Here is a 26,487-nt window from a genome sequence, read left to right on the forward strand (position 1 = left end):
TCATGTAACTATCCGTGTATTGACAAATACTGCAACTTCTACCAGAAACCAATCCGCACCTTAGATCATGTAACTACCCGTATATTGACAAATACAGCAACTTCTACCAGAAACCAATCCGCACCTATTCACAGATACAGTAACTATACCGAAACCAATCCGCACCTTAGAAATGTAACTATCCGTGTATTCACAAATACAGCAACTTCTACCAGAAACCAATCCGCACCTTAGACAACTGGTACTGATATGTTAGACCACTGAGCTAATCGCACATTAAACCAAAGAGCGACCTGCACCTTAGATCTCTGAGCTACCAGTACCTCTGACAACTAAGTTACCCTAGGTGAGACCGCTCCCTATGCCCAAGGGCCACCCGATCGTTTGTCCCGTGAGCTAAAGTTTACATTTCGTACAACTCAGTGAGTGAGTGAGTTTAGTTTTACGCCGCACTCAGCAATATTCCAGCTAATTGGTGGAGGTCTGTAAATAATCGAGTCTGGACCAGGCAATCCATTGACCAACATCATGAACATGGATGTACCCATGGCCACGATGAGACATTAGAGGTAAGCAAACAATGAAACCACTGTTTAAAAATTGTAGTGGCTCTCTTCAAGCATGTTTTGAATTAGGGAATAATATCCATGTCTGCGTCGTACGTTAATAATAATGAAATGGAATTTTTATGATCACGGTGAACACTGAAAGTCAAACCAACCTAAATTCGATTTTTTTTCACTTACAAGTTTTGAAATTTGACAACAAAAACCTACTATAAAGTTTATCAGTATTGGAGGACTAATTGTTTTCCTGACAGCTGCATCCAATATGTATGGAAATTTGCAACCTATTCATGTAGGGTTTATACGTATTAATCAGTAGATGAGTTGCCCTGTAAGTGTCTTGTTTGGAACATACAACGCATTGTAAGAAAATTCACATTCCTTTCCCTCTTTTGATGAGTAAATTGACGTAGATGTGTTCATTTATAAATTTCTCTTTAAATATTCAAGCATGCTATGTCGTCAAGGACTATTTTGAGATTTAATACACAGCTTGTGTTGTCGTCTCCATCAGGCAGGCCATGTGTCCTTCAACACATGGTCACATTCTATCAATGGTCTGTTCATATAATTGCCATCCTTTTTTGGTAATTTACACTCAATAGAATCTGAGAAATACTGCAGACGGATTATGTCCTGGCTTCGACGACTTATTTATGTAGAGCATAATAATGTAAACGTTTATAATAATAATAAACATTTTGTGAATTTGTTCCCCATAGCAAATAATCATTACTGTTTGACCTTTGTCCTTAGTCTAATTGACCACGTGTATCCGATCCTATTTACACGGAGGGATCATTAAAATGTTTTGTTCTGTAAAATTTAAATTGGAAAAATACATTCAGTATTATCCGAATCATATCCAAGACCTTTATAAATAATTGATCAGAAAATATGAAGGTTTTATGGTCGGCATGTGAATGATAATCCCAGCTGCATATACCACTGAGCTATCACTTCCGTGGATTACCAATCTCAATGTAAATATTGGACCAGAGAAAATATTATTCTTGTCATGAGCAACGTTCAAATCAAAACCAAACAAAACCCTTGTCTGTAGGTGAGCGGTGTAGATTCGTTCGTCTACCGAAGGTCCGGGTCAATTCCCCAAATGGATATAATGGTAGAAGCATATTTCTGGTATCCCTCACCGTGATTTTGCTGGAAAATAGCTATAAGCGGCGTAGAGCCATACGCACTCACTCTGTGTCTGTAAAGTGCTTTGTCAACTGTTTAAAACTGCAGTCAACATTTGTAGTTACATGGAGACGCTCTGTAAATAATGGGCAAGATAAACACGTGATAGTGATAAGGGTTGAAAGGCAGTTCCACTTAAATTCCTATCAGTCGCAAACAACATTTGAAATTTAAGTAAATACGGTTCAAGTACGTTCTGTTAAGTGAATCAATGCTTGCCGTATGAGCCCACTAACATGATCGGGTGGTTTTGTAGCTGACTTTGTTGACACATGTCATCGTATCCCAATTGCGTAGATCGATGCTCATGCTGTTGATCACTGGATTGTCTGGTCCAGACTCGATTATTTACAGACCATCGCCACTTCTCTTCACTTTCAATTTAGATTGAATATTCAGTGATCTTCGCAGACAACAATAGGCATTATTGAGACTTGTTAGGGGCCGTTCATGGGACTGGTCATTAATGCAATAATACCCAACTAACACACACTGGTAACGTCATGTCACAACATTAGTATTACGTCATTATATAACGTTAGGCGCCGTTCATTGAACTCATGCACGTCATTAATATTATATAAGCCTCAATGCCAGGCCCCGCAGATGACGTGCTGTCACCATGTTTTTGTCGCAGAATGCTGTTGAGATCATCCCATGGCCAGCCATGAGTTCAGATCTCAATCCCATTCAGCATCCGGGGGATATTTTAGGCCGTCGTGTTTAACAGCGAAACCCACCTATTCATTGCTGCTTTGCATGAGGAATGGAATTCCCCAGAGTCAAATCTGGAGACTGATCCAAGGATTGAGGAGGTGTCTCGAATCAGTTGTTTCTGTGTGGGGAGGTTAGACAATTTACTGATGGAAAGTCAGTATTTTTACTTATTTGGACATAATTCTTCAATTCTGTGTACATCATACTGTCACTGCAAGAAAAATGAAATTCGTACATTCGTGATTTTTCATGAAATGACGTCATTTTCCAAATCTATACCATCTTCAAATAAACCAAACTATGGCATGGTAATCTTGGCTATGTTTATCCTCAACCCTTTCTTTTAGCTACATCACTGATATGGTATGGACATCATAACTAAAGGGCAACTTCTGTTTGAAACTCCGGCACCTGTCAGAAAGATGGATGTTGTATTAGAACGCTACAGTGGATCCCTATGAAGTTACCGCCATTTAATTTCGGGGAAGGTAACATGTGTAACCACGTTTCCTGCAAACACATGATTTACACGCTACAATTACCTCCAAGTAGTCTGTCACATAATTCACTCATTGGAATTAAGTTATACAAGCCCTGTCATCTTTCATTGTTTCCAGTTGCTTTTAAGTAAATTGTACGTGTAAGTGGTATGGTTGAGTCAATAATACAGAGCTGTGTTGGAAGCATCTGGGTGAGTGAGTTCTACGACCCCTTGATATTGGGTTTATGTCATTGCATGTCAGCTAAGTGTAGGAGAAAAGTCTGATGAAGTCTTGACGTTTACTACAGTGGTTGGTGAATATATAAGACTAGAACGTGGATGGCAATTTCTTCTTTATTGTATAACACGACGTTTCTGGGCTACAATAAAGAAGAAGTTGACATCCATATACTCGTCTTATATATCATTGAAAAAAGTAGGGGATAATGGATTTACAAAATTGATAAAATGCAAATGATGAAGCCAAGGAGAAACAGATGATGAAGAGAAATTTAGGGAAAATGTGACAATTTATTCCATTCCTTTGGAAATGTTTCATCTGTATGGATCTGCATTGGCATTGGCTAGTGGTATGCTCGCAAAACGGAATATCCCCTACTTTTTTTTAATGGTATATATTCACCAACTTCTAAATGCCTCTAAAGAATCTCTTCAATTATAATCGTCAGGGCCTAGATTTTCGAAGCTCTAGTAGCGCTAAGATAGTCGTAAGTTAATGTTAATGTATGGCACTTACGACTATCTTAGCGCTCAGAGAGCTTCGAAAATCTAGGCCCAGGACGATAACATGAATTCGAACCCATGATCTGTGGACAGATCCAGAGATTTACGAGTTATACGACACAGACATAACTCATCAGTTACGTCACAGCGTCTTGAGTCTTTGATGTGTGTTAAACTGTTATTGAGCCGAAAATATCATTAATGATATAAGCGCGACAATTGGATTCTAGACAATGATCTTTGGATCACAATACGCCTCAGCGTGCAACTCTACTCTCTATGGCCGTTGGGATAAAATCTTAATCCTTGTTACACCTAGTGGTTTTAAAAACTCAAGTATATGAACATACAATTGCAAACTATGCCAAACTCTTCCAATGCGATATATTACGTTATCTTTGTTTGTAGTTAAAGGCCGCCCTCAGCAGGATCCAAGCTGTTTTATTTGTACAATTTCTTGTTAAAAATCAGCACTCTTTCAGGCTTACTTGTATGTCACTTGGGTGACCTCCTGTTGAAATGTACTTGACTTCCACTGGTTCTGTTGCCTTACAGCTATTGAAAAAAATGTGTAATAATTTACATGGGGATGCTTGTGACAAAACAATAGATCGCACGTCAGATAAAAGCTAAGAAATCTACCTGTTTTCCTGATTTCGTCCATTTCAAAATGCGATGTATTATCATGTAATGTCCCAAGTTGAATGTTTTGTTCGTATACTATTGACACTACTCGATTTTCTGGTTACTTCACAGCTTTGCAACATCTAATATATATATTAGCCAAAAGTGCACAATCTAAATGTTGCTTAACGAGAACTGATTTAATCATGGCCGGTCCTGAAGTATATGGCAATGATGATATAGCATCTGTGTAAAAGAGGATGCGTATTACTGGCCATCTAAGTATATATACATACTTGTACAATTTTCAAACTGTATCGTCATGTAAAGATTTAAGTTTGAAATATCAAAATTCACGAGGATACTCCTCTGTGGAAGTGTGTCATCTGAAAAAAGAAAAATGAACTGGTTGTTGTTCTGAAATACTTAAAATCATATTGTGCAAAATAGTCAAATCGAATTAAATTGACCTTTGTATTTAGTTATCAGGTGAATGAATGAATGACTCGCACTAATGTCGGTGTTCGGGTTCGGGTTCGAATCCCAAGAAAGACTTGAGCATAAGAACACATCAGATGCTTGAAAACAAGATGCGCCTTCAGTGTGTGCCATTTTAGAATAACGTCATTCTATCTACAACTGTAAACGTTTTTGCAAATGAGAGAATTAAAGGCCGTGGTACAAAACATGTTACTGATAACCTTTCCAGAAGTTCCAGAAAAAACAGTTTCATTCCATGTTTGCATGGCCTTCTGAATTCAAAAGCCTATCAAAGATTTGATCGTTGAAGGCTGGACAAAACAGCAGTTTATTGGATTGATGTATCGCTAAACTGTTTTATGTACGGCTCTACCGGTGCTTTTCGTATCATGAGACGGCAAAAGAAAACATAAGCAAACTCCTCCTTAATATTGTCAGATCAATAGAAAAATTTCGTGATGATAAACTTCGTTTCTTACTAACAGTTTGCACTAACTTCATATTTAACGAGCATGTGAACAGTATTTTGAAAGGGTACGTTGGCAGAATGCATTACATGGTGTGTGTTTGGATGGAATACTCCTTGGGATATATCCCTATTTTTTATATGCCATGAAATCGGATGGTTGTGTTTGTCATGTACTCAGACACAACATCCTGACTATAGGTTTTATTTGTCTGTTGTTTGTTTTTTAACGCCGCACTCAGCAATATTCCAGCTGGCTGGCGGCGGTCTGCACCAGATAATCTATTGATCAACAGCATGAGCAGCGATCTACGCAATTAGGATTCGATGACACCTGTTAGCTTGCCCGATGCTGCAAGTCGCCTCTTACGAAAAGTTAGTGTTGCTGAAGACCAATTATTCTAACACGGATCTTCACGGGAAAAGGTATCGGGACAACCAAAGCCAGTATCACTTTTGACAAAGGATGTAAACTGACTCTGGAACTGATTCAAAACTTCATGGTAGTCGAAGGACACACTTCAGAATATTGAATATCTTTGTTTAGATTTTCGGGTATTTGAAACTGGAAGTTCTTTCTACTTTCAGGCGTAGTTTCAATTCAGCTATGCTCTGGCTGTGAAAGTATTTTATTCCAATTGTTTTGATATTATCAGAAACAATGTTTTCTCCGAGGCATATCGTGGACTGAAAGCAGTGCGAGATTCATTTTATTGTTTGTTTGTTGTTTTAAAGCCGCACTCAGCAATACCTATATTTAGCTGTTCTTCAAGGCAGCCAAATTCAAATTTAAATCCACCTCTAGTTAAAAATATTTTTTTTCGTTGTACTAGAACCTGTAATATCGGGTAATCTGTAGAATACGCTGATTTACGGGGTTCCGTTGTAAGCGAGGTGACTCGAGACGTGCAGTGCCAGATGCACCTGGGAGGGTCTCTGTGACACGTCTTATAGCTGTTACGGATATTGCTAATGTCAACGAGGTCAAGCCTAATATGGCAAACACTGTCACCTTTCAGGACAGCTGTATCAGAGCTCCACAAGGGACTCATCCCTGTCTGACGGTTACATTGACAACCACGCGAGATTTCCCACTCGTCTCGTCTTAAAGTGAGGAGCAGCTGCAGTCAGTTTTATTTAGGGTAAATGATGCTTGAAGGCCTACATGTGTAAAGTTACACGTTACTATAACGTGACAATGAATGCTTTTGTCTTCTCCAAACACCAGTTTATAACCTCTATGTTGGAGATATACCTTGAATGGGCGAGTGAGTAATTAAGTCTAAAACCGATTCTTAGGGGACGTCATTGGTGCTATTTAATGGCGTCTGGATCAAAAGAAAGCAAAAGCGTCCTTACAAACCCAGAAGCATATTCAGAGCGAACTGGAATTCGAACCCTTTCGGTAGATCTGGGGCATGAAGGGTACCTGCATTACCACTGCAATGAACACTATTGATTGGCGAGACCAAACTTTGGCAAGGTGTATCATCGTTGATGTATTTTATCAATTGTTGTATGTTTGCAAGTGTATAAGTATTAAACCCCAGTGATATTCTGACGTAGATTGTTGAATCAATTAATACTATTAGTAAAGCAGTTATTGTAGCCTCAGGTAGAAAACACACAATCGCAGTCCTGCGAGGAAGTGTCACAGACACCTGTCACAGTATAGAGCGCAGAGCTGCACCGTTGGCGCGTGCCCAACGTGCAAATGCGGATAATCTGTCAAAATAATGGGATCGTCCTACGCGTGTGTGGCACGCCCTTTACCAAAATGTGTTGCTGAATCTCTTGGTCTCGAACATGTGACGTGAATTTTCTGAAAACCATGAACATCTGGTGTGGTTACCCTAGCGACATACAAGGTCTTGAATGGGTTACCAAATGTTTTATAACAATGTCCGCCCCAATAGCTTTGACAAATACAAGAAGAAAACCACTGAATTAGCTTAACATAGAGAATTCATCACGTTTCCAAGATTCCTCCGGTTAAAGATGATATGTGCCACAGAAGAACAGAGTTATAAATAACGTGGATCTGATTACTGTGTCATTGTAGATACATACCACAGTCACGTTACTGACATTCCTTTTAAGCTCTTGTTAGAAAGTTTTAGTGTGTCCAACGCTGAAATAAGATTTGACGTATCTCATAATTACTTCATTATGGCCTGTATTTCATGGACACGTACCTGTACTGCAAAAGGTCAGGGTTTAAGTGGTAAATATGAAACATTTGCATCGCTTAAGTCCTTCCACTTACCACACCTGGGGTGGTGGGGTAGCCTAATGGTTAAAGTGTCAGCTCATCACGCTGAAGACCTACGTTTTATTCTCAAACTGGACAGAATGTGAAACCCATTTATGATGTCCCCCGCCGTGTTATTGCTGGAATATTGCTAAAACCGGTGTAAAACCATACTCACTCACTTACTTACTTACTTACTTACCAAGACTCACTGACTGACTCACTCACACATACATTGACTGACAAGCTGACACACTCACCAGTCGATGTTGTTGTTGAAGTAAGCAGTATAAATATCACGGAGGAATAATTAAGGGCAAGAAATGTTCAGCCACTGGGCTCTGTAGCTCACCTACATTTGACAAGAAAAAATCTCATCCTTGTTTTTTCCTGAAGGCTACGGTGAGTTGCTGGGAAAATTGTATCAAACAAACTTGTGACAGAAGCTTTAAAAAACAGAACATTTTCAAACTGACCAGTTTGGGAAGAATGCCCAGAGAAACATTTTCAGCGAAAGTCTTAAGATATGTTATAACATACAAATACGTTTTAAATAAATAAAAATAAGATACTATAATATTTCATTATGGGTTTTTCCCCAAGAACGGATGGTTAACTGTAATTATTACAGGCGTTCTGAACTTAAATAGACTGTTCAGATGAGATTAAATACAAAACATGTCAACTTAAAATGAAAGAAAAAAGTGCATACTTGAAAATAAGATTTGTTAAAAAAATTACAAATGATATCTACACATTACTAAGCTGAAAACAGTCATCAAAACCTCAGGTCCAAAACACAACTATCAATAATATCACCATCGAAAGGACCATTTCTTGTTCGTTTCATTTTCAGCCTTCAACAAACATATGTGTATACTCTCTTTTGCCAGAATGTAACTTTTTAAAGAAAGGTGAGCACATTTAAACAAATGAATTTAATGCCATCAAATGTGATTAACTGTCGCCTTTTTTATTACAGCAGAAATACTCTAATCTGAAGGCTGTCACGATATAGGAACATAAAACAGTAGGGCATAAACCATTTGATTGAGCTTAAATCCACAACATCTTAAAATACTTGTCCGCATCAACCGTTTCGTTATCCAGTTTTCTGCTTTTTAGGTATTATGTTAAAGTTGGTCGGATGTTGACTTTGCCGCTGAGATAATTTACTCCATGTTAATTTCAAAAGCGAAATCCGAGTGCTGATTAGTAAATTTCATTTTAGAATTTCTAATAACTAATTTGGAATTCTTATTTTCCTCACGAATTTTGAATAAAATTTTGTTTCTTACATCGAAATGAGCGATTGGGGCAATTATGTTTAGGATTTCAATATGATCAGAACGCATCAGCTGAATGTGTGAGAAATTTAAAGTGCAAAAGTGAAAAAGACATTGCTTTGTAAGGAGAGACAGACTGCCCTGAGGCATTTCGAAGATGCGCACCGGCAATGATAGGTCTTGACAGTTTGAAAGGCGGGGGTAGGGTGGATTGTGTGAGTGAGTTTAGTTTTACGCCGCACTCAACAATATTTCAGCTATATGGCAGCGGTCTATAAATAATCGAGTGTGGACCAGACAATCCAGCCAAAATGGGAACCGATGACATGTGTCAACCAAGTCAATGAGTCTGACCACCAAATCATGTTAGTCGCCTCTTACAACAAGCATGGATTGCTGAAGACCAGTTCTAACCCGGACCTTCATGGGTCCCAGCTCAAAGAACAATCGCATTACGCAAAAAAATATTCCCTGGTCGCTGCCCTTCTTTCAGTCTAATTCCTTACATTCGGTAATGATAAAGTCAACGAAACAAAAACAAGAAAAGCCAAAGTATTGAAACCAAAAACAAAACAAAACAACACCAAAAGAGAGAAAAAACAAACATATTCCCTAATAGTGTTGATACCAGGTGATCGACTAAACTTGTACGTATCCTGCTTCATGTGTCACAAACACATCCAAAGCCACATTTCTCACCTGAAAATAAACAAACAAAAAATGAACAATAATATCACACAAACGTACACAAAAACAAAAAGCATAACCAAAATGGTACAAAATAAAAAAAGAAGGTATTTGCATCAGAAAAATCTTTTTGTCAACGATGCGTCAAATCTGGAAATGTCCGGCATATGTGTGTCATTGAAATTTTGGCACCCGTGAAGAGCCACCTCCTCGTGGTGGGTGCTGGGTAACGCTAAGCGCTCTTCAACCCCCTTGTGGACCCGGGGGCATATTTGGTCCACAAACCTGTTTGCCGTGGGTTGTGCCCCTGTGTCGGTGGAGGACGGGAGTCTGGTGGTTGAGGGCACTGGGAGCCTGGAACCGTGTTCCTTTTGCCCAACACACCACTTAGGCCTTTACTTCACCTAGACGGGTGGTAGAACTGGCCCGGTTCTATCAATCGGATGGTCACGCCAAGCCCTGTGCATAGTTATTATATTTGCACATTTTTATAATTGGGTCTTGGACGATTTGCATTTCAATATACAAATTATTTAAATATTAAATTGCCTTGAGTCCTATGCCAGAAGGCGGTGGCTCATGGGCCAATCTTGTGATGTTGACCTCTGAATAATGTATGTCTCCAATTTCTTGTCAAGGGCCGAACCAGTCTGGCATTAAATTGGTAGATAAATGCAGCTATTCAAGCCATATTCTCTGGAGTATACCACCCCTGTATCCCTGGTGTCAGCATCTTGGATACCCGGTGCTATTTGACACCGTCCTTGTTGACAATCCATGGTGGATGGGGAACAGGGGTGCTGAATCGTTTCCTTTCATCATGGCACTAATATATTCTGGTTCTTCTCGCAGCGAAAAGAAAAGACGTCTTGAGGGTTTGGATGCCTCATTTGGAAATACTTCATTAAACATTGATTCATGGGCACGATTTCTGGTGATCGAGGCTGTTGATTTTTCCAATCAAACTCAACCCTTTTGTCATTTCCAAAGCTGTATCTGGGATTTGTGGTGAGGTGAACAACGTCACCCGTCTCCGTAGTGGTTCATTTCTTGTGGAGTGTGCACGGAGACAGCAATCTCTCAATTTGCTATCAATTTGCTGTGTCTGTGCACAGGACACTAAAGGGCTCGTTGCCTGTCCAACATGTCCGAGGATGAAATCACTACCGAGTTGAAAGACCAGGCGGTAACTGCAGTCAAACGTTTCACTATAAAGAAAGAAGGTGCTATCATTAAAGCCAATACCTACTTAATGACTTTTGCGCGCTCGTCCCTTCCTGATACCATCAAAGCAGGCTGTTTTAATATCGGAGTGGATGTGTATGTTCCAACTCCACTCCGATGTTACAAATGTCAAAAGTTTGGCCATGGTTCAAACTCATGTCGGAACTCTCCTTTTTGTCACCGTTGTGGTGACAACCACGATGGCACTGACTGCCAGAAGGACTTCAAATGCTGCAACTGTAATGGCACCCATGCTGCATCTTCCAAGTCTTGCCCAGTGTGGCAAACAGAATCACAAATTATGAAAATAAAGTGTCAAAACAATATCTCTTACCTGGAGGCAAAGAAACTGTTTCAAACTCAGATACCACCTCCATTGACTAAAACCTACTCGGCTGCAGTCTCCAGATCTGTGGTAACATCATCCGTATCGTGTCAGACTGACTTGACATGGGTCAAGTCAGAAAAAAACGTCTTTTCGTCCAAACAAACTACTTACCCATCCAAACAACCTACTGCCCATGTCATTCTGTCGACGTCTGGGTCTCAGACGGAAGATCAGACTGAGACGTCAGAAACGCCTGCTTCGCAACGTGCCAGTTCACAGCCAGTCACCGATCCATCAAAAAGGAAGAAAGGAAAAGATTAAATAGAAACCAACCACCTACTGACTCTTCACCTTTAGAGGTTCCTCTCCAAAATTCATTTGGACCTCTGGATAGGGAAGTCACTTTGTCCCCACTGGACAGGCGGATGAGTGGTTCCTCCTCCCATTCACGCGAACGATCGCCAATTGAGGCACCATGACTCAATTGGCCAATATAATTCAGTGGAACTGCAGAGGACTTAAAATAACTTTAACGAAATACAGTAATGTTACTAATTCAAGATTTCCGACCGTCAGCATTATGTCTCCAAGAGACATATCTAAAAAATACAGACACCTTTGATTTACGACAGTACAGTGATTACCACTCATTCTCTCCTCCAGGGCTCCTGATAGAGCAACAGGAGGTGCTTCAATATTAGTGCGGCAGGGTGTCATATATAGCCCTGTCCAACTTGACTCTATGCAGCTTGTATATTCCTCTGTCGTCTAATATTCGGCAATCGGACCTTCAAAATTCTGTGACCAGCTTCCAAAGCCAGGTGTTATCATGGGCGACCTGAACGGACACACCCGCTTTGGGGAAGTGTCCATACTAATAATAAAGGTAAAATCCTTGAGGAATTTATTTCCGGTAATAATTTATGTATTTGCAATGACGAGTCAGCCAATTATTTACATCCAGCTACGGGAACATATTCCTTCCTGGATTTGTCACTTGCCGATTCCAACTTATATAATGATTTTGAATGGATGGTCCATGATGACCTATGTTGGAGTGATCATTTCCCCACCATTCTCAAAAACATCCACCTGTATCAAGAAGGAACTTTGCCAGGGCTGATTGGTCATTATATAAGTCACTCTGTATTGATCACATAAATCCTGATGTTTTTTGCGAACAGTGAAGATCCCATACAGTTGTTTTCAGATATTCTTAAACAACATTGCTGACCAAGCTATACCCAAGTCCTCTGCATTTCCACATATTCGTAAACCATGGTTCAGTAATGAACGTAAACAGGCCAGAAAGAGTAGGAAGAAAGCAGAAATATATTTTCGCCGACATCCTACTGTCCATAATTTAGATAAAGTAAACATTTTAAATGCCAAGGCTCGACGCTTATTTAAACAGAATAAGCGTCAGTCTTGGAGGAACTATGTTTCTAAAATAAATTCACGTACACCTATGTCAAGGGTGTGGAACATGGTCCAAAGAATAAAGGGCAAAGGTTCTAAATCTACTGTACACCATCTGAAGGATGGTGATAATCTCTTAACTAATAAAGTTGAAATAGCAAATAAAATTGGCGAAACACTTGCCAATCACTCTTCATCATCAAATTATGTCCCTGAGTTTCAAAAACACCAGAAACAACAGGAGAAGAAAAAGAATCAATTTTAACTCAGACAATGGTGAAGATTATAATGAATTATTTTCTAATATACATTACCAGCTACTATTATTACTAATATACATTACCAGCTACTAAAACACTTACCTGAACCATGTCTGATGACACTTTTAGATATATTTGACCAAATATGGACGTCTGGAGAATTTCCTACTTCATGGCGTATTGCCATTGTGGTCCCAATACCAAAACCTGGCCGGGATCATACTGATCCGTCTAACTACAGACCTATCTCTTTAACGAGTTGTGTCTGTAAAACCATGGAACGAATGGTAAATAATAGATTAACATGGTATCTTGAAACCAATAACCTTATTACAAATATTCAATGTGGTTTCAGGAAAAATCGTAGTACCATTGATCATTTTGTACGTTTAGAATCCTTTGTTAAAAATGCTATAGTAAATAAACAACATACTGTATCAATTTTCTTTGATCTTGAGAAAGCTTATGATACGACCTGGAAGCATGGCATTTTGAAGGATTTACATGATTTTGGTTTGAGAGGCCGTTTGCCTCTTTTCATATCACAGTTTTTAAAAGACGGGCAATTTCAAGTCCGAGTGGGTTCAACCCTGTCTGATCATTACAATCAGGATCAGGGTGTTCCTCTAAGGCAGTATTTTTTTCTTTCACACTGTTTAGCATCAAGATCAACAGTTTATCCAAGGTTTTAAACGATTCAATTGATGGATGTCTTTTTGTGGATGAGTTTAATATTTCTTGTCGCGGTAAGAATATGCATACCATTGAACGGCAACTGCAGATGTGTTTAAATAAAATAGATAAATGGTGTCTCGAAAACGGCTTTAAATTTCCTAAGTCAAAAACGAATCGGTCTACACTTCTGTAGAAAATATAAGCCTCATAAGGACCCAGAACTATCTTTAAATGGCACTCCAGTCAAAGTTGTAAAGGAGGTCAAGTTCTTGGGTCTAATTTTCGACTCCCATTTAACTTTTTTGCAGCATATAAAATCACTAAAAGCCAAAGGCCTGAAGGCACTCGATTTGTTGAAAGTTGTTTCCAACTCAAAGTGGGAAGGGGATCAAACTACCCTCCTACACCTATATCGATCATTGGTCCGCTCAAAACTTGATTACGGCTCTATCGTATATGGTGGAGCCTGCAAAAGCAGCCTAAAACTACTTGATTCTGTCCAACACCAAGGTCTAAGACTTTGTCTTGGGTCCTTTAGAACGTCTCCTGTTGACAGTCTCTACGTCGAGGCAGATGAGCCATCTCTTACACAACGCCTTATAAAATTATCATTCCAATATATTACCAAACTTTATTCTAATGAGTCTAATCCTGCATTTCACTGTATCTTTAATCCTCTTTATGAGGATTTGTACAACAAGAAATCTTCTCTTGTTCCGCCTCTTGGGCTCAGGGTTTAGCCATTCATTACTGCTGCCGGCATTGAGCTGGAAAATATATCTCCTTCCCGTCTTCTTTCTTCTCCTCCTTGGCAATTGGTTATGCCACAAGTCGACCTTACACTCACTAAATTTTAAACATCAGAAACTAATGACTTACAATATAAACAAGAATATAATCAATTAAAAAGTAAATATAATACATATACTGAGTCAAAAAAGAAACTTCACATTCTTTCTTCAGGGCACTATTAAAGAACAAGAGATGGTAAGATGGTTAAATTGTTATTATTTCATTGCTGAGATCTGTGTGATGTACTCGATACACCGACAGTGCCATAATCAGTTCCATTAGGCTACACCGCCGTTCCAAAACATGGGTATACAGAATGTGAAGTCACAAGAATAAAAATGCGAAATTTCTCAGTTCAATATCGTGTATGACCGCCCTGCGGATTCACCACTGCCAAACACCGTCTCCTCATCGACTGCCTGATGCTTGTGAACACGTGGTTGGGGATTCTGCGCCATTGCTCTTGCAAGGCAGCGCCAAGTTCCTGCAAATTCTGAGGTTGGTTCCTAAGACCACGAAGCCTTCTCCCAAGTGCATCCCAAACGTGCTCTATTGGATTAAGGTCAGGGGACCTCGATGGCCAGTCCATGACGTTGATTCCAGCGTTTTGAAGGAAATTTCGTGTCAACATCGCGGTATGCGGCCGAGCATTTTCATGCTGGAACTGTAGACCTGGGCCATGAGCCGCCATGAAAGGAACGAGTTCAGGGGTGAGCACCTGGTCGCGGTAAGCAGCAGCTGTGAGGTTTCCACGGATGACCAGAAGTCGGGAACGGTTGTTCCCACAGAAAGCACCCCACACCATGCAACTTCCGCCCCCGAATCTGTCTACTTCCTGTACACAACATTGGGCATACCGTTCACGACGTCGTCTCCAGACTCTATGCCTGCCGTCCGCGAATCTGATTCATCGCTAAAGACGACTCGATTCCAGTCTCTCTGGGTCCATCGGAGGTGACATTGGGCCCACAGCAGACGTTGCCGTTGATGAAACGGCGTCAATATTGGCCTACGATATGGACGTCGAGAATGGAGATTGGCAGCCCGCAACCGATTTCGAATGGTCTGTGAGGACAGTCGACCTCTAAACATCTCAGCCCTGGTTCGTGTAGCCGGCAGAAATCTCTCACGTAGGTGACGTAGGACGATTTGACGGTCGTCTGCTCGTGACGTCACACGTGGACGACCCGACCTTGGGCGATCAGAAGTGGTGCCAGTTTGTTGTAGACGACCTCGCAAGTCATACACAGTACGACGGCTGCATCCCATTGCTCTTGCGACGTCAATAACTGATCTTCCCGCTTGCAACATGCCAACGGTACATTCACGTTGCACATTTGACAATCGTGGCATTTCAAGTACCGTTAGAACTGTGGTTTAAAAGAGTGTTTTTTCAATTCTTGAGGCCAATGCAAACACGTGCATATGAAGAAAACTTCGATGCGAAGATCACGTGATCGACTGCACGTGCAAAACCTGATTTGGCACTAACATCATTTGCACAACGAATGGATGGGTTTGAGTGGGTTTTGCTAACGTTTTTCTAGAGTCGAAAGATAGGAATCCCATTTCGGATACATAGATGTATCATCAGAAAAAAGTATTCATTATTTTTCAAATTACATTTTGTAAAGTTTCTTTTTTGACTCAGTATATAAATCCTAATTTACAGATTGGTCCAAGGATGGTGGTGCGGTTGCTTGTGCCACTGTCATTGGATCCAGAACAATATCTTCCCGATTGCCAAATACCAGCTCTATTTTCACAGCAGAAGCTAACGCCATATTAACAGCTCTTAGATATATGAATAAACACCGTAAATATAAACAATACATAATCTTTTCCGTTTCTCTGTCGTGCCTTCAGGCCATTAAAAACCTTTCTTGTAGTGAACGAGTTAAAATTTAAAGTCACATCGGCAATATTTCAGCCATATCGTGACTAAAACTAGTTCTAAATATTTAATACATACAGATGATATATAAAACCCTGTCAACGAAGGACAGTAAAACCACTAGATTATCACAAAATGGGTTAAAAGAGCAAGCATATAACTTTAAAAGTAGAAACTATTTTTAGACAATACAATGTAAAAATGGGCCAGTAATTGCCAACAACTGAAGGTAGACCACCATACTAGGGACCATGGGGACTTACAGTGCCTTTGCTACCTGCATGGACCCTAGCTGGATTTACACCATCCCTTCAGCCATTGGCGTTTATACTGAGATTTAGCCATACATTAAAAACACAACATTACTACGATTAAAAACCTGGTACACTTAAATTCACTAAATGTTTTGGGACTTACGTACCCTCTCAGGAGGACAATAATTTTACGCTACTTCAACCCCCTTTGAGGGTACTGCCACTAACAACCTCAGTTACTAATTTAAATTACCAATAATAAAATATTTATCTATTTACAAATCAGTTAACAAATCAAATTCTTTTAAAAATGCAATAATTAAAAGAGAACTTATATTACTAAAAAGATCCTTCATAGTTCGTGATTTGAAATCGATATCCCTTGTGATGGAATATTCAACACAGTCAAGCAGGAAATGCTTGACCGTGATTCTTTCATCACAAGGGATACAAAACGGAGGATCCTCACCTTTTAACAGGTATTCATGAGTATATCTTGTGTGACCAATACGACATCGTCGCATGATGACCTCTTCAAATCTGGACTGACAACCCAAGTAAATGTAGCCAATATAGGGTTTTATTTTATGTAATTTATTAATACCTACTTGAGTGTCCCATTTCTTCTGCATCAGATCACGGATGTAAGTTCTAATGCTGGCTTTGTAATCAGAGTATGGAATAAGAAGTGGTGTCACAGATTTGTTGAGTGCTGCCTTGGCAGCAAGATCAGCCAAAGTATTCCCAGAAATGCCAACACGGCTAGGTAACCAACAGAAGACGATGTCGCATTGGCCAGTAGCAAGATCATTATATAATTCGATTATTTCAATTAAAAGTGGATGTTTGCAAGAGAGATTTTTAATAGCCTGAAGGCAAGAAAGAGAGTCAGAAAATATTATATATTGTTTATGTTTGGGATGTTGATATTTAAGAGCTGTTAAGATGGCGTTTGCTTCTGTTGTAAATATAGAGCTGTTATCAGGTATTCTAGAAGATATTGTTCTGGATCCAATGACAGTGGCACATGCCACTGCGCCACCGTCCTTGGACCCATCTGTAAATAAGGATTTGTATGTATTATATTTGATTTTTAATTGATTATATTCTTGTTTATACTGTAATTCATTAGTTTCAGATTTCTTAAACTTTGTCCGAGTTAGGTCAACTTCAGGCCTCACCAGTTGCCAAGGCGGAGAAGAAAGAAGACGGGAAGGAGATATATTTTCCAGCTCAATTCCGGCAGCAGAAAGAAATGGTTTAATTCTTAAACCAAGAGGCGGAACAAGAGAAGGTTTCTTGGTGTATAAATCCTCATAGAGGGGATTGAAGACACAGTTATATGCAGGGTTAGATTTGTGAGAGTATAGTTTTGTAATATATTGTAAAGATAGTTTGGTACGGCGTTGTGCAAGAGATGGCTCATCTGCCTCGACATAGAGACTGTCAACAGGAGAAGTTCGAACGAAAAGCCCCAAGACAAAGTCTTAGACCCTGGTGGTGGACAGAATCAAGTAGTTTTAGGTTGCTTTTGCAGGCTCCACCATACACAATGGAGCCATAATCAAGCTTCGAGCGGACCAGTGATCTATATAGATGCAACAGGGTAGATTGATCCCCTCCCCATTTTGAATGAGACACGACTTTTAATAAATCGAGTGCCTTCAGGCATTTATTTTTTAGGGATTTGATATGAGGAAGAAACGTTAAATGGGAGTCAAAATTAGACCCAAGAACTTGGCCTCCTTGACAACTTTGATGGGAATGCCATTTAAATTTAGTTCAGGGTCCTTATGCGGCTTATATTTTCTACAAAACTGTATGCAATTTGTTTTTGACTTAGAAAATTTAAAGCCGTTTTCAAGACACCATTTATATATTTTGTTTAAACATAATTGCAGTTGCCGTTCAATAGTATGCATATTTTTACCACGACAGGAAACATTAAAATCATCCACAAATATCGATCCATCAACTGAATCGTTTAAAACTTTTGATAAACTATTTATTTTTATACTAAATAGTGTGACAGACAAAATACTGCCTTGTGGGACACCCTGATCCTGATTGTAATGATCAGACAGGGTAGAACCTACACGGACTTGAAATTGTCTGTCCTTTAAAAAGTTGGCTATAAATTGGGGCAAACGGCCTCGCAATCCGAAGCCATGTTAATCTTTTAAAATGCCATATTTCCACGTAGTGTCATATGCCTTTTCAAGATCAAAAAGATAGACACAGCGTGTTGTTTATTAATTAGAGCGTTTTTAACAAATGATTCCAAACGTACTAAGTGATCGACAGTACTTCTGAAAGGTTATTTGTTTCCAAGTACCAAACAAGTCGATTACTTATCATGCGTTCCATGGTTTTGCAAACACAGCTTGTTAGAGAAATCGGTCGATAATTCGAAGGATCCGTATGATCACGTCCAGGTTTAGGGATCTGGACAATTATAGCATCACGCCATGAAGAAGGAAACTCTCCAGAAGTCCAAATAGCACAAAAAATATTCAAAAGGGTCTCTAAACATGATTCCGGTAAATGCTTCTGAAGTTGATAATGGATGTTATCAGCTCCTGTAGCAGTATCGTGGGCCTGGTCAAGAGCAGTATGGAGCCCATGAATCGAAAACACCTCATTATAATCTTCCCCATTATCTGAAGAAAAATTAATAGGTTTCTTTTCTTGCTGTTTTTATACTTTTGGAATTGAGGTACATAATTTACCTTTCTTGTAAATATCCACTTTTAATGGAAATTATTGAAATGTATAATGATCTTGCTACTGGCCAATGCGACATCGTCTTTTGTTGGTTACCAAGCCATGTTAGCATTTCTGGGAACACAATGGCCGATCTTGCTGCTAAGGCAGCACTCAACAAATCTGTGACACCACTTCTTATTCTATACTCTGATTACAAAGCCAGCATTAGAACCTACATCCGTGATCTGATGCAGAAGAAGTGGGACACCCAAGTTGGTATCAATAAATTACATGTAATAAAACGTTATATTGGTTACACCTACTCGGGTTGTCAGTCCAGATTTGAAAAGGTCATCATGCGACGATGTCGTATTGGTCACACAAGATATACTCATGAATACCTATTGAAAGGTGAGGATCCTCCGTTTTGCATCCCTTGTGATGAAAGAATCACGGTCAAGCATGTCTATTCCATCACAAGGGATAACTATTTTAAATCACGAACTATGAAGGATCTTTTTAATAGTATCAGTTCTCATTTAATTATTGCATTTTTAAAAGAAATAGATTTGTTAAATGATTTGTAAATACATAAATATTTTATGATTGGAAGTTTGAATTAGTTACTAAGATTGTTAGTGGCTGTATCCTCGAGGGGGGTTAAAGTACTGTAAAATTATTGTCCTCCTGAGAGGGTACGTAAGTCCAAAAAAATTCAAGGTAAATTCAAACCTTCCTTTTTTTACTCGTAGAATATGTGTAATTTTAATGTATGGCTAGATGTATCTAAATTGCTGACAGTTGAAAGGATGATGTAAATCCAGCTAGGGTCCATGCAGGAAGCAAATGTACTGTAAGTCCCTATGGTCCCTAGTATGGTGATCTACCTTCAGTTGTTGGCAAGCCATAGCCGGTTTTTATATTGTATTGTCATTTATAGGTAAAATATTTTAGATTTAATTACTAGTCTTAAATTTATTCCTGTGATAATCTAGTTGTTTTACTGTCCTTCGTCGACAGGTGTTTTATAATGTAATTGTGTTTATTGTTAATTTATAACTTTTTAAGTCTCACTATGGCTGAAATATTGCCGATGGGACTATAAATTTTAACTCACTCACTCACTCATTGGCATCTTACTAAGGCAATGTACATTTGATCAAACAACTTTTGAGGCTGAGCCCACGGAGGCTTTATGAAACCTTCATGGAAAGGGCATGCTTGATTCAAATTTTGTCGAATACAAACAGGAAAATAACATTTATTAATAAAGATGACTGCACCAGACAATCAAGTGATTGATATTATGAGTAACGATCAACACCGTAGAGAGACGGTGACATACAATCAACCACACTGAGCCTGACAACCCTACACATTTGATCGTCTCCCAACGTGCTGTCGACCATTAAACAACCTCCATTCATAATCATTCTCACTTGTCCAACTGGACTTTGAGAAATGAGTTTCGGACAGGAGCACATTTCTGCAATTATCGAAATGTTTCACATCAGCCAAACCAAGTCATGGAGAATAGGATAGACAGAAGCATTTTGTAATTATTAGTTGATTAGCATATAATGTACCAAGAGACGTTGAGCCTGGCTGTATGTCCACAGGTCTCGACACAACCCACTTAGACCAGATCACATGGAAGTAGCTCCCGATTTTTCGGGTCCACTCGGATTATTCCGTTAGCTTCATCATATACCGGGGCGGTGGGGTAGCCTAATGGTCAAAGCGTTCGCTCGTCACGCCGAAGACCCGGGTTCGAATCCCCACATGGGTACAATGTGTGAAGCCCATTTCTGGTGTCCCCCGCCGTGATGTTGCTGGAATATTGCTAAAAGCGGCGTAAAACCATACCCAGTCAGTCAGTCATCATATACCAGACAGAAATGATATAGTGATGTATGATTTGACTGTAAACCACATGCCAACGAATTCCTCCAAATATGTTTCTTACAGATGGATTGAACGTCATGTCGGGCTGAATCTTTTACCACGTGGCCAGCTCACCGTTCGTGCCCACTAATGCACTTTGAAAGCAGTAAAAATCTTAATATACTGAGTCAAAAAAGAAACTTCACAAAATGTAATTTGAAAAATAATGAATAATTTTTTTCTGATGATACATCTATGTATCCGAAATGGGATTCCTATCTTTCGACTCTAGAAAAACGTTAGCAAAACCCACTCAAACCCATCCATTCGTTGTGCAAATGATGTTAGTGCCAAATCAGGTTTTGCACGTGCAGTCGATCACGTGATCTTCGCATCGAAGTTTTCTTCATATGCACGTGTTTGCATTGGCCTCAAGAATTGAAAAAAGCACATTTAAACCACAGTTCTAACGGTACTTGAAATGCCACGATTGTCAAATGTGCAACGTGAATGTGCCGCTGGCATGTTGCAAGCGGGAAGATCAGTTATTGACGTCGCAAGAGCAATGGGATGCAGCCGTCATACTGTGTATGACTTGCGAGGTCGTCTACAACAAACTGGCACAACTTCTGATCGCCCAAGGTCGGGTCGTCCACGTGTGCCATCATGAGCAGAAAACCGTCAAATCGTCCTACGTCACCTACGTGAGAGATTTCTGCCGCCTACACGAACCAGGGCTGAGATGTTTAGAGGTCGACTGTCCTCACAGACCATTCGAAATCGGTTGCGGGCTGCCAATCTCCATTCTCGACGTCCATATTGTGGGCCAATATTGACGCCGTTTCATCAACGTCAACGTCTGCTGTGGGCCCAATGTCACCTCCGATGGACCCAGAGAGACTGGAATCAATCGTCTTTAGCGATGAATCCAGGTTTACCCTCAGATTCACTGTCAGCAGGCATAGAGTCTGGAGACGATGTCGTGAACGGTATGCCCAATGTTTTGTACAGGAAGTAGACAGATTCGGGGGCGGAAGTTGCATGGTGTGGGGTGCTTTCTGTGGGAACAACCGTTCCCAACTTCTGGTCATCCGTGGAAACCTCACAGCTGCTGCTTACCGCGACCAGGTGCTCACCCCTGAACTCGTTCCTTTCATGGCGGCTCATGACCATGGTCTACAGTTCCAGCATGATAATGCTCGGCCGCATACCGCGATGTTGACACGAAATTTCCTTCAAAACGCTGGAATCAACATCGTGGACTGGTCATCGAGGTCCCCTGACCTTAATCCAATAGAGCACGTTTGGGATGCACTTGGGAGAAGGCTTCGTGGTCTTAGGAACCAACCTCAGAATTTGCAGGAACTTGGCGCTGCCTTGCAAGAGCAATGGCGCCGAATCCCCAACCACGTGTTCACAAGCATCAGGCAGTTGATGAGGAGACGGTGTTTGGCAGTGGAGAATGCGCAGGGCGGTCATACACGATATTGAACTGAGAAATTTCGCATTTTTATTCTTGTGACTTCACATTCTGTATACCCATGTTTTGGAACGGGGGTGTAGCCTAATGGAACTGATTATGGCACTGTCGGTGTATCGAGTAGATCACACAGATCTCACCAATGAAATAATAACAATTTAACCATCTTACCATCTCTTGTTCCTTTATAGTGCCCTGTGGAAAGAATGTGAAGTTTCTTTTTTGACTCAGTATATATTTGAGGCTGATAAGGTTTAGATTATCGTACACGTACATATTCGAGACAAGAAACGAATTTTTTTGTATAACACGAAGCCCTTCGAGGCTTACTAAGGGTGTCGATACAACAACGTTGGTGATTGTGTCTGTCGAACCAGCGTATTGTCAACCCAACCAAAAGTGTTCATTGTGACCCACGAGCGTCTGCGAGATAGACTTCTATTACGAGCTTGGTGTGTGATTTCATAGTCAAATTTGAATCGAAAAGATCACGTTGGTAATCGGGTACGTCAAACTGTAAATATGAAGCCACGTCATTTGAAGCTCACATGTTGCCTGTGTGACCTGGTATTCATAAAACTTGTATATCAAAACCTGGAGTGAAAGACGTGAGAAGGATCCCGTTGTTAGTAATTTCCGACACGTAACCATTGTTTTTAAAAGATATGTGGGGTGAGGTGAGGGTCATGACGATCAACCAGTTAGGCTCTTAGAAGTCTACTAGTGACACCCGCTCATACAAGTTTTCTTTTAAGTGCATGACGTACAAGGTGTTTTCCTCACCAGGCAGATCGAATCCCTCCATATCCCCGAGATCGCCGGGCGTGGATGATGGTTCATCATACATATATGTTAAGAAATGGTTTTTAATTGGTTTTCGGATAATTGCTCGGACGTGCACTTCAAACCCATAAGATGTATATTGTCGGGTAGGAAAGTTTTAGTGAGCAATATCGTGTCTTCCACGGTCATGGTGACTCCCTGCAGTCTGGTGTAGGCATTCACGTTCACCCGCACGTAAACGGAGCAAACTTGGTATTGTTGTTGTCTGGCCCAGAGGAGTTCGATCCCTTTCACGATTTCGACGACGTCACACGCTGAAGGCAGTTCGCAGAGGTAAACTTGGATGTACAGCATGGAATTTTCTCGGCAGATTTTCCAGGATGTCAACCACGCTGTCGAATTCCGACACCATCGCCAATCCCATGTTTTGCATCCCAGGTTTACTCAATAGCGTGTGCGCTACTTTTTCCGTCGGCACACTGATCATCACGCTGCGTCTTTGAATCGGGACCTAAGCCACGAGCAGCATTCCGTTGTTCACGACTTTCGTCAGATAGTGATTTTTGTTGTCCGTGAAAATGTGGGGAGAGCCGAGCGTGATGTTAATATTCCAGTTGATTTTGGATGGCACTACTACAAACTTGTTCTCGTCCTTGAAGATGAGAGTGTACTGCGTGTTTCTGGAGATGGCCGTGGTCTCGGCGTCGTCCAGGTGGAATAGCCTTCCCTGGAACGCTTGGGTTATCGTCCTCGTTGTTGCGGACCAGGTCGTAGCGCGTGTTGTTGACCAATCCCTCTGTGTCGATGGAATCGCCTAGGTCGTTCTTACTACTGGCGGCAGTAAGGGGCAGTTTGATGTGTTTGTAAATGTTGTTTTTCAGTTGCAAGGCATACAGTTTGTTGTAGACTCCGCACTTGTCCCCGAGGTCGGAGATCGCTATGTTGGCGCATTTTATAATGCGTGTTCCTTGAGACTTGGTCATTGTCATATGTGCAGCATCGCGCTGAGATATCCTTTACTTATGGGATCGTGTTTAATGTCTAAAACTGATATTTTCAAATTCTATGATGGCGATTCGGTTCTGCCGTCATTTTCCGTTTTCACCGGCATGGCTCCCAGCAGCGTGGAAGGTCTATTTCTTTTTGCAGATGATGTCATTCTTATATCTGACGTAGCTTTGGGACTACAAAAACAATTGAATATTTTAGAATCATATTCTGATAAATGGGGACTTGAAGTTAACCTCGATAAAACCAATATTGTTGTTTTTAGAAGGGGTGGGCGATTATCAGCCAAAGAAATATGTTATTATATAGACTCTGTTATTGATGTTGTGAATTCATATAGATGAATAGGGTTGTGCGCCGCCGTAAACTAGCAGGTTTAATTTGTTGCGGATCAGTTGATTACCACCATGGCGCCTGGCTAGTGTTGACAGGTCGAGCTGTTTTATCGTGTGTTCGTTCATGAGATCGACCTCCGGATGGGCTTTCAATCACAGCGGCCCTTGTTGTCAATTTCAAACTTGAAATAGTCACGCCTCAGTGGTTCAGTCTGCTTTAAAAGTTCGTTGCCCAAGGTGTCCCCCATGAACGAGGTGTCCGCTGCATCGTCATCTTCCAGCAGAGGCTGGCTGTCGAAACCTATGTTTCTATATTTTCAATATAAACAATGTTGCAATACAGACGAAAGCTAGATCCTTTCCGAAGATTGGAGAGCCACTCAGCATCAAAGCCATGTGTCAGTCAGTGACCATCACCAACAATCCGAGCACGATCGATCAAAACCAAACGCTGCTGCTGATTCCCCAACCGGGGCGCGAATGACATCATCGTCCCAGCACGGCTCGACTGGCTTTTCAGATCACTTTGAAGCGGACGAACGACGAACGCACGATCGTGCGCAACCTGGGTCGCGCCATCGTCAAGAAAACCACCTTCAAAATCAGCAGGAATGAGGTTCTGAGCATCAACGACAGCGATGTGTTTTTCACTTACATGGACCTCTGGAAAACCGCGAGCGAACACAATGACATGTTGTATCAAGGCCTTTGTTAAGCTCACTGCCTTGCGAACGCCCTACATGTGGGAAAAGCTTTCATGCAAGCCGTGCTCCATTCAATACCAGCAGATGAAAAAGCTATCGCAATGGCGTACCGGAACAGGTTTTACATACTGCTCGACTTAGAGTTGCTCGAGGGGCACATGCCATATTACCAGGCCACGCTTGGCGACAGGCTGGAACATGAACTCACATTCAATGACTATGGCAAAGTCATTGGTACTCCAAACGGCGAAGCCGGCAGCTACATCGTCGACAACATCTCTCTGAAGTTCGACATAGTCACGAGGCCGGAGCTGGCCCGGCAGATTCGTAACCAGTACTCGGGAAAGCTGTCCATCCTGCACGATTGCGTGCTGCAGTACCGGACGATCGTCAAGGACAAGAGCGACACGTTGTGGAACATAAACATGCATGTGCCGGCCCGATCGATGAAAGGCATCTGGATCATTCCCATGTTGCAATACAAGCCGTTTGGAAGACGAAGCGATCACACTTGCAATCCCGAGATCACGAAAATGGAAGTGACTGTCCAGGGCGTTGCCAACCAGCTGTTCAGCCAAGGCATGCGAGCTCACCAGCAGTGGGACGAAATATAAAAACTACCGGCCATCAAATTGAACGTGACGGAAGTCAACGATGTAGCCAAAGAACTGCGTTTATCCAACGTAATGCTCGGTAAGTACCTGGTAGACCATTACGCGCTGTAGCTGGACATGCAATCCACGGACAATGGTCGGTTGCACAGCAGCCACATCGACAACGGAAGCAAGGGGATCACCATCCAAATCACCAAAAAAGCTCAAGCCAAGGGCAAATTAAATTTATATTTGTACGTGATTATGGAAGCACAACTCAATATAAGATGGAAGATTCGTGCCAGCCATATATTGATTTACATCGTGATCCGCACTGCGCCATCGTGTGTGGTCAGAATGGGTGCGGCAAGATGGCATTCGTGCTGGACATGCTGGAAGTGTACTATCGTGCACGGAGAGACCGTGGATGATGATGGACCCAGACGTGCACAAAATCGATCTGGGAACGCGCCTTCAGGACTGGTTGCACGCTTACCACGACACGTTTAAAGGAGAATCGACGCTGCTCTTCCTGGATGACTGCAGCGCCAACAAGGAAATCGTGAAAAAAAGAGCAACTGCTTAGCAACTGCTTAGCAAAATGCTTGAAAATATTTTTTATCAGTGTGAAAAATTACACCAAAAA

At 41.0% G+C, this 26,487-nt stretch overlaps 1 protein-coding gene across 1 annotated transcript in view; it reads right to left on the reverse strand.

Annotated features, from left to right (window-relative positions):
* The window catches only part of LOC124267479 (ankyrin repeat and KH domain-containing protein mask-like), a 35,132-nt gene extending 10,948 nt beyond the window's left edge, over window positions 1-24,184 (reverse strand). Inside the window, exon 1 of the mRNA XM_046702395.1 lies at window positions 23,839-24,184. Within this exon, the coding sequence (XP_046558351.1) occupies window positions 23,839-24,184 (346 nt within the window). The remainder of the gene's footprint in view (window positions 1-23,838) is intronic.
* Window positions 24,185-26,487: the final 2,303 nt, after the last annotated feature.

Source organism: Haliotis rubra, unplaced genomic scaffold, assembly GCF_003918875.1.
Source record: "Haliotis rubra isolate DU_JTF1 unplaced genomic scaffold, ASM391887v1 Scf1313, whole genome shotgun sequence".
Lineage (NCBI taxonomy): Eukaryota > Metazoa > Mollusca > Gastropoda > Lepetellida > Haliotidae > Haliotis > Haliotis rubra.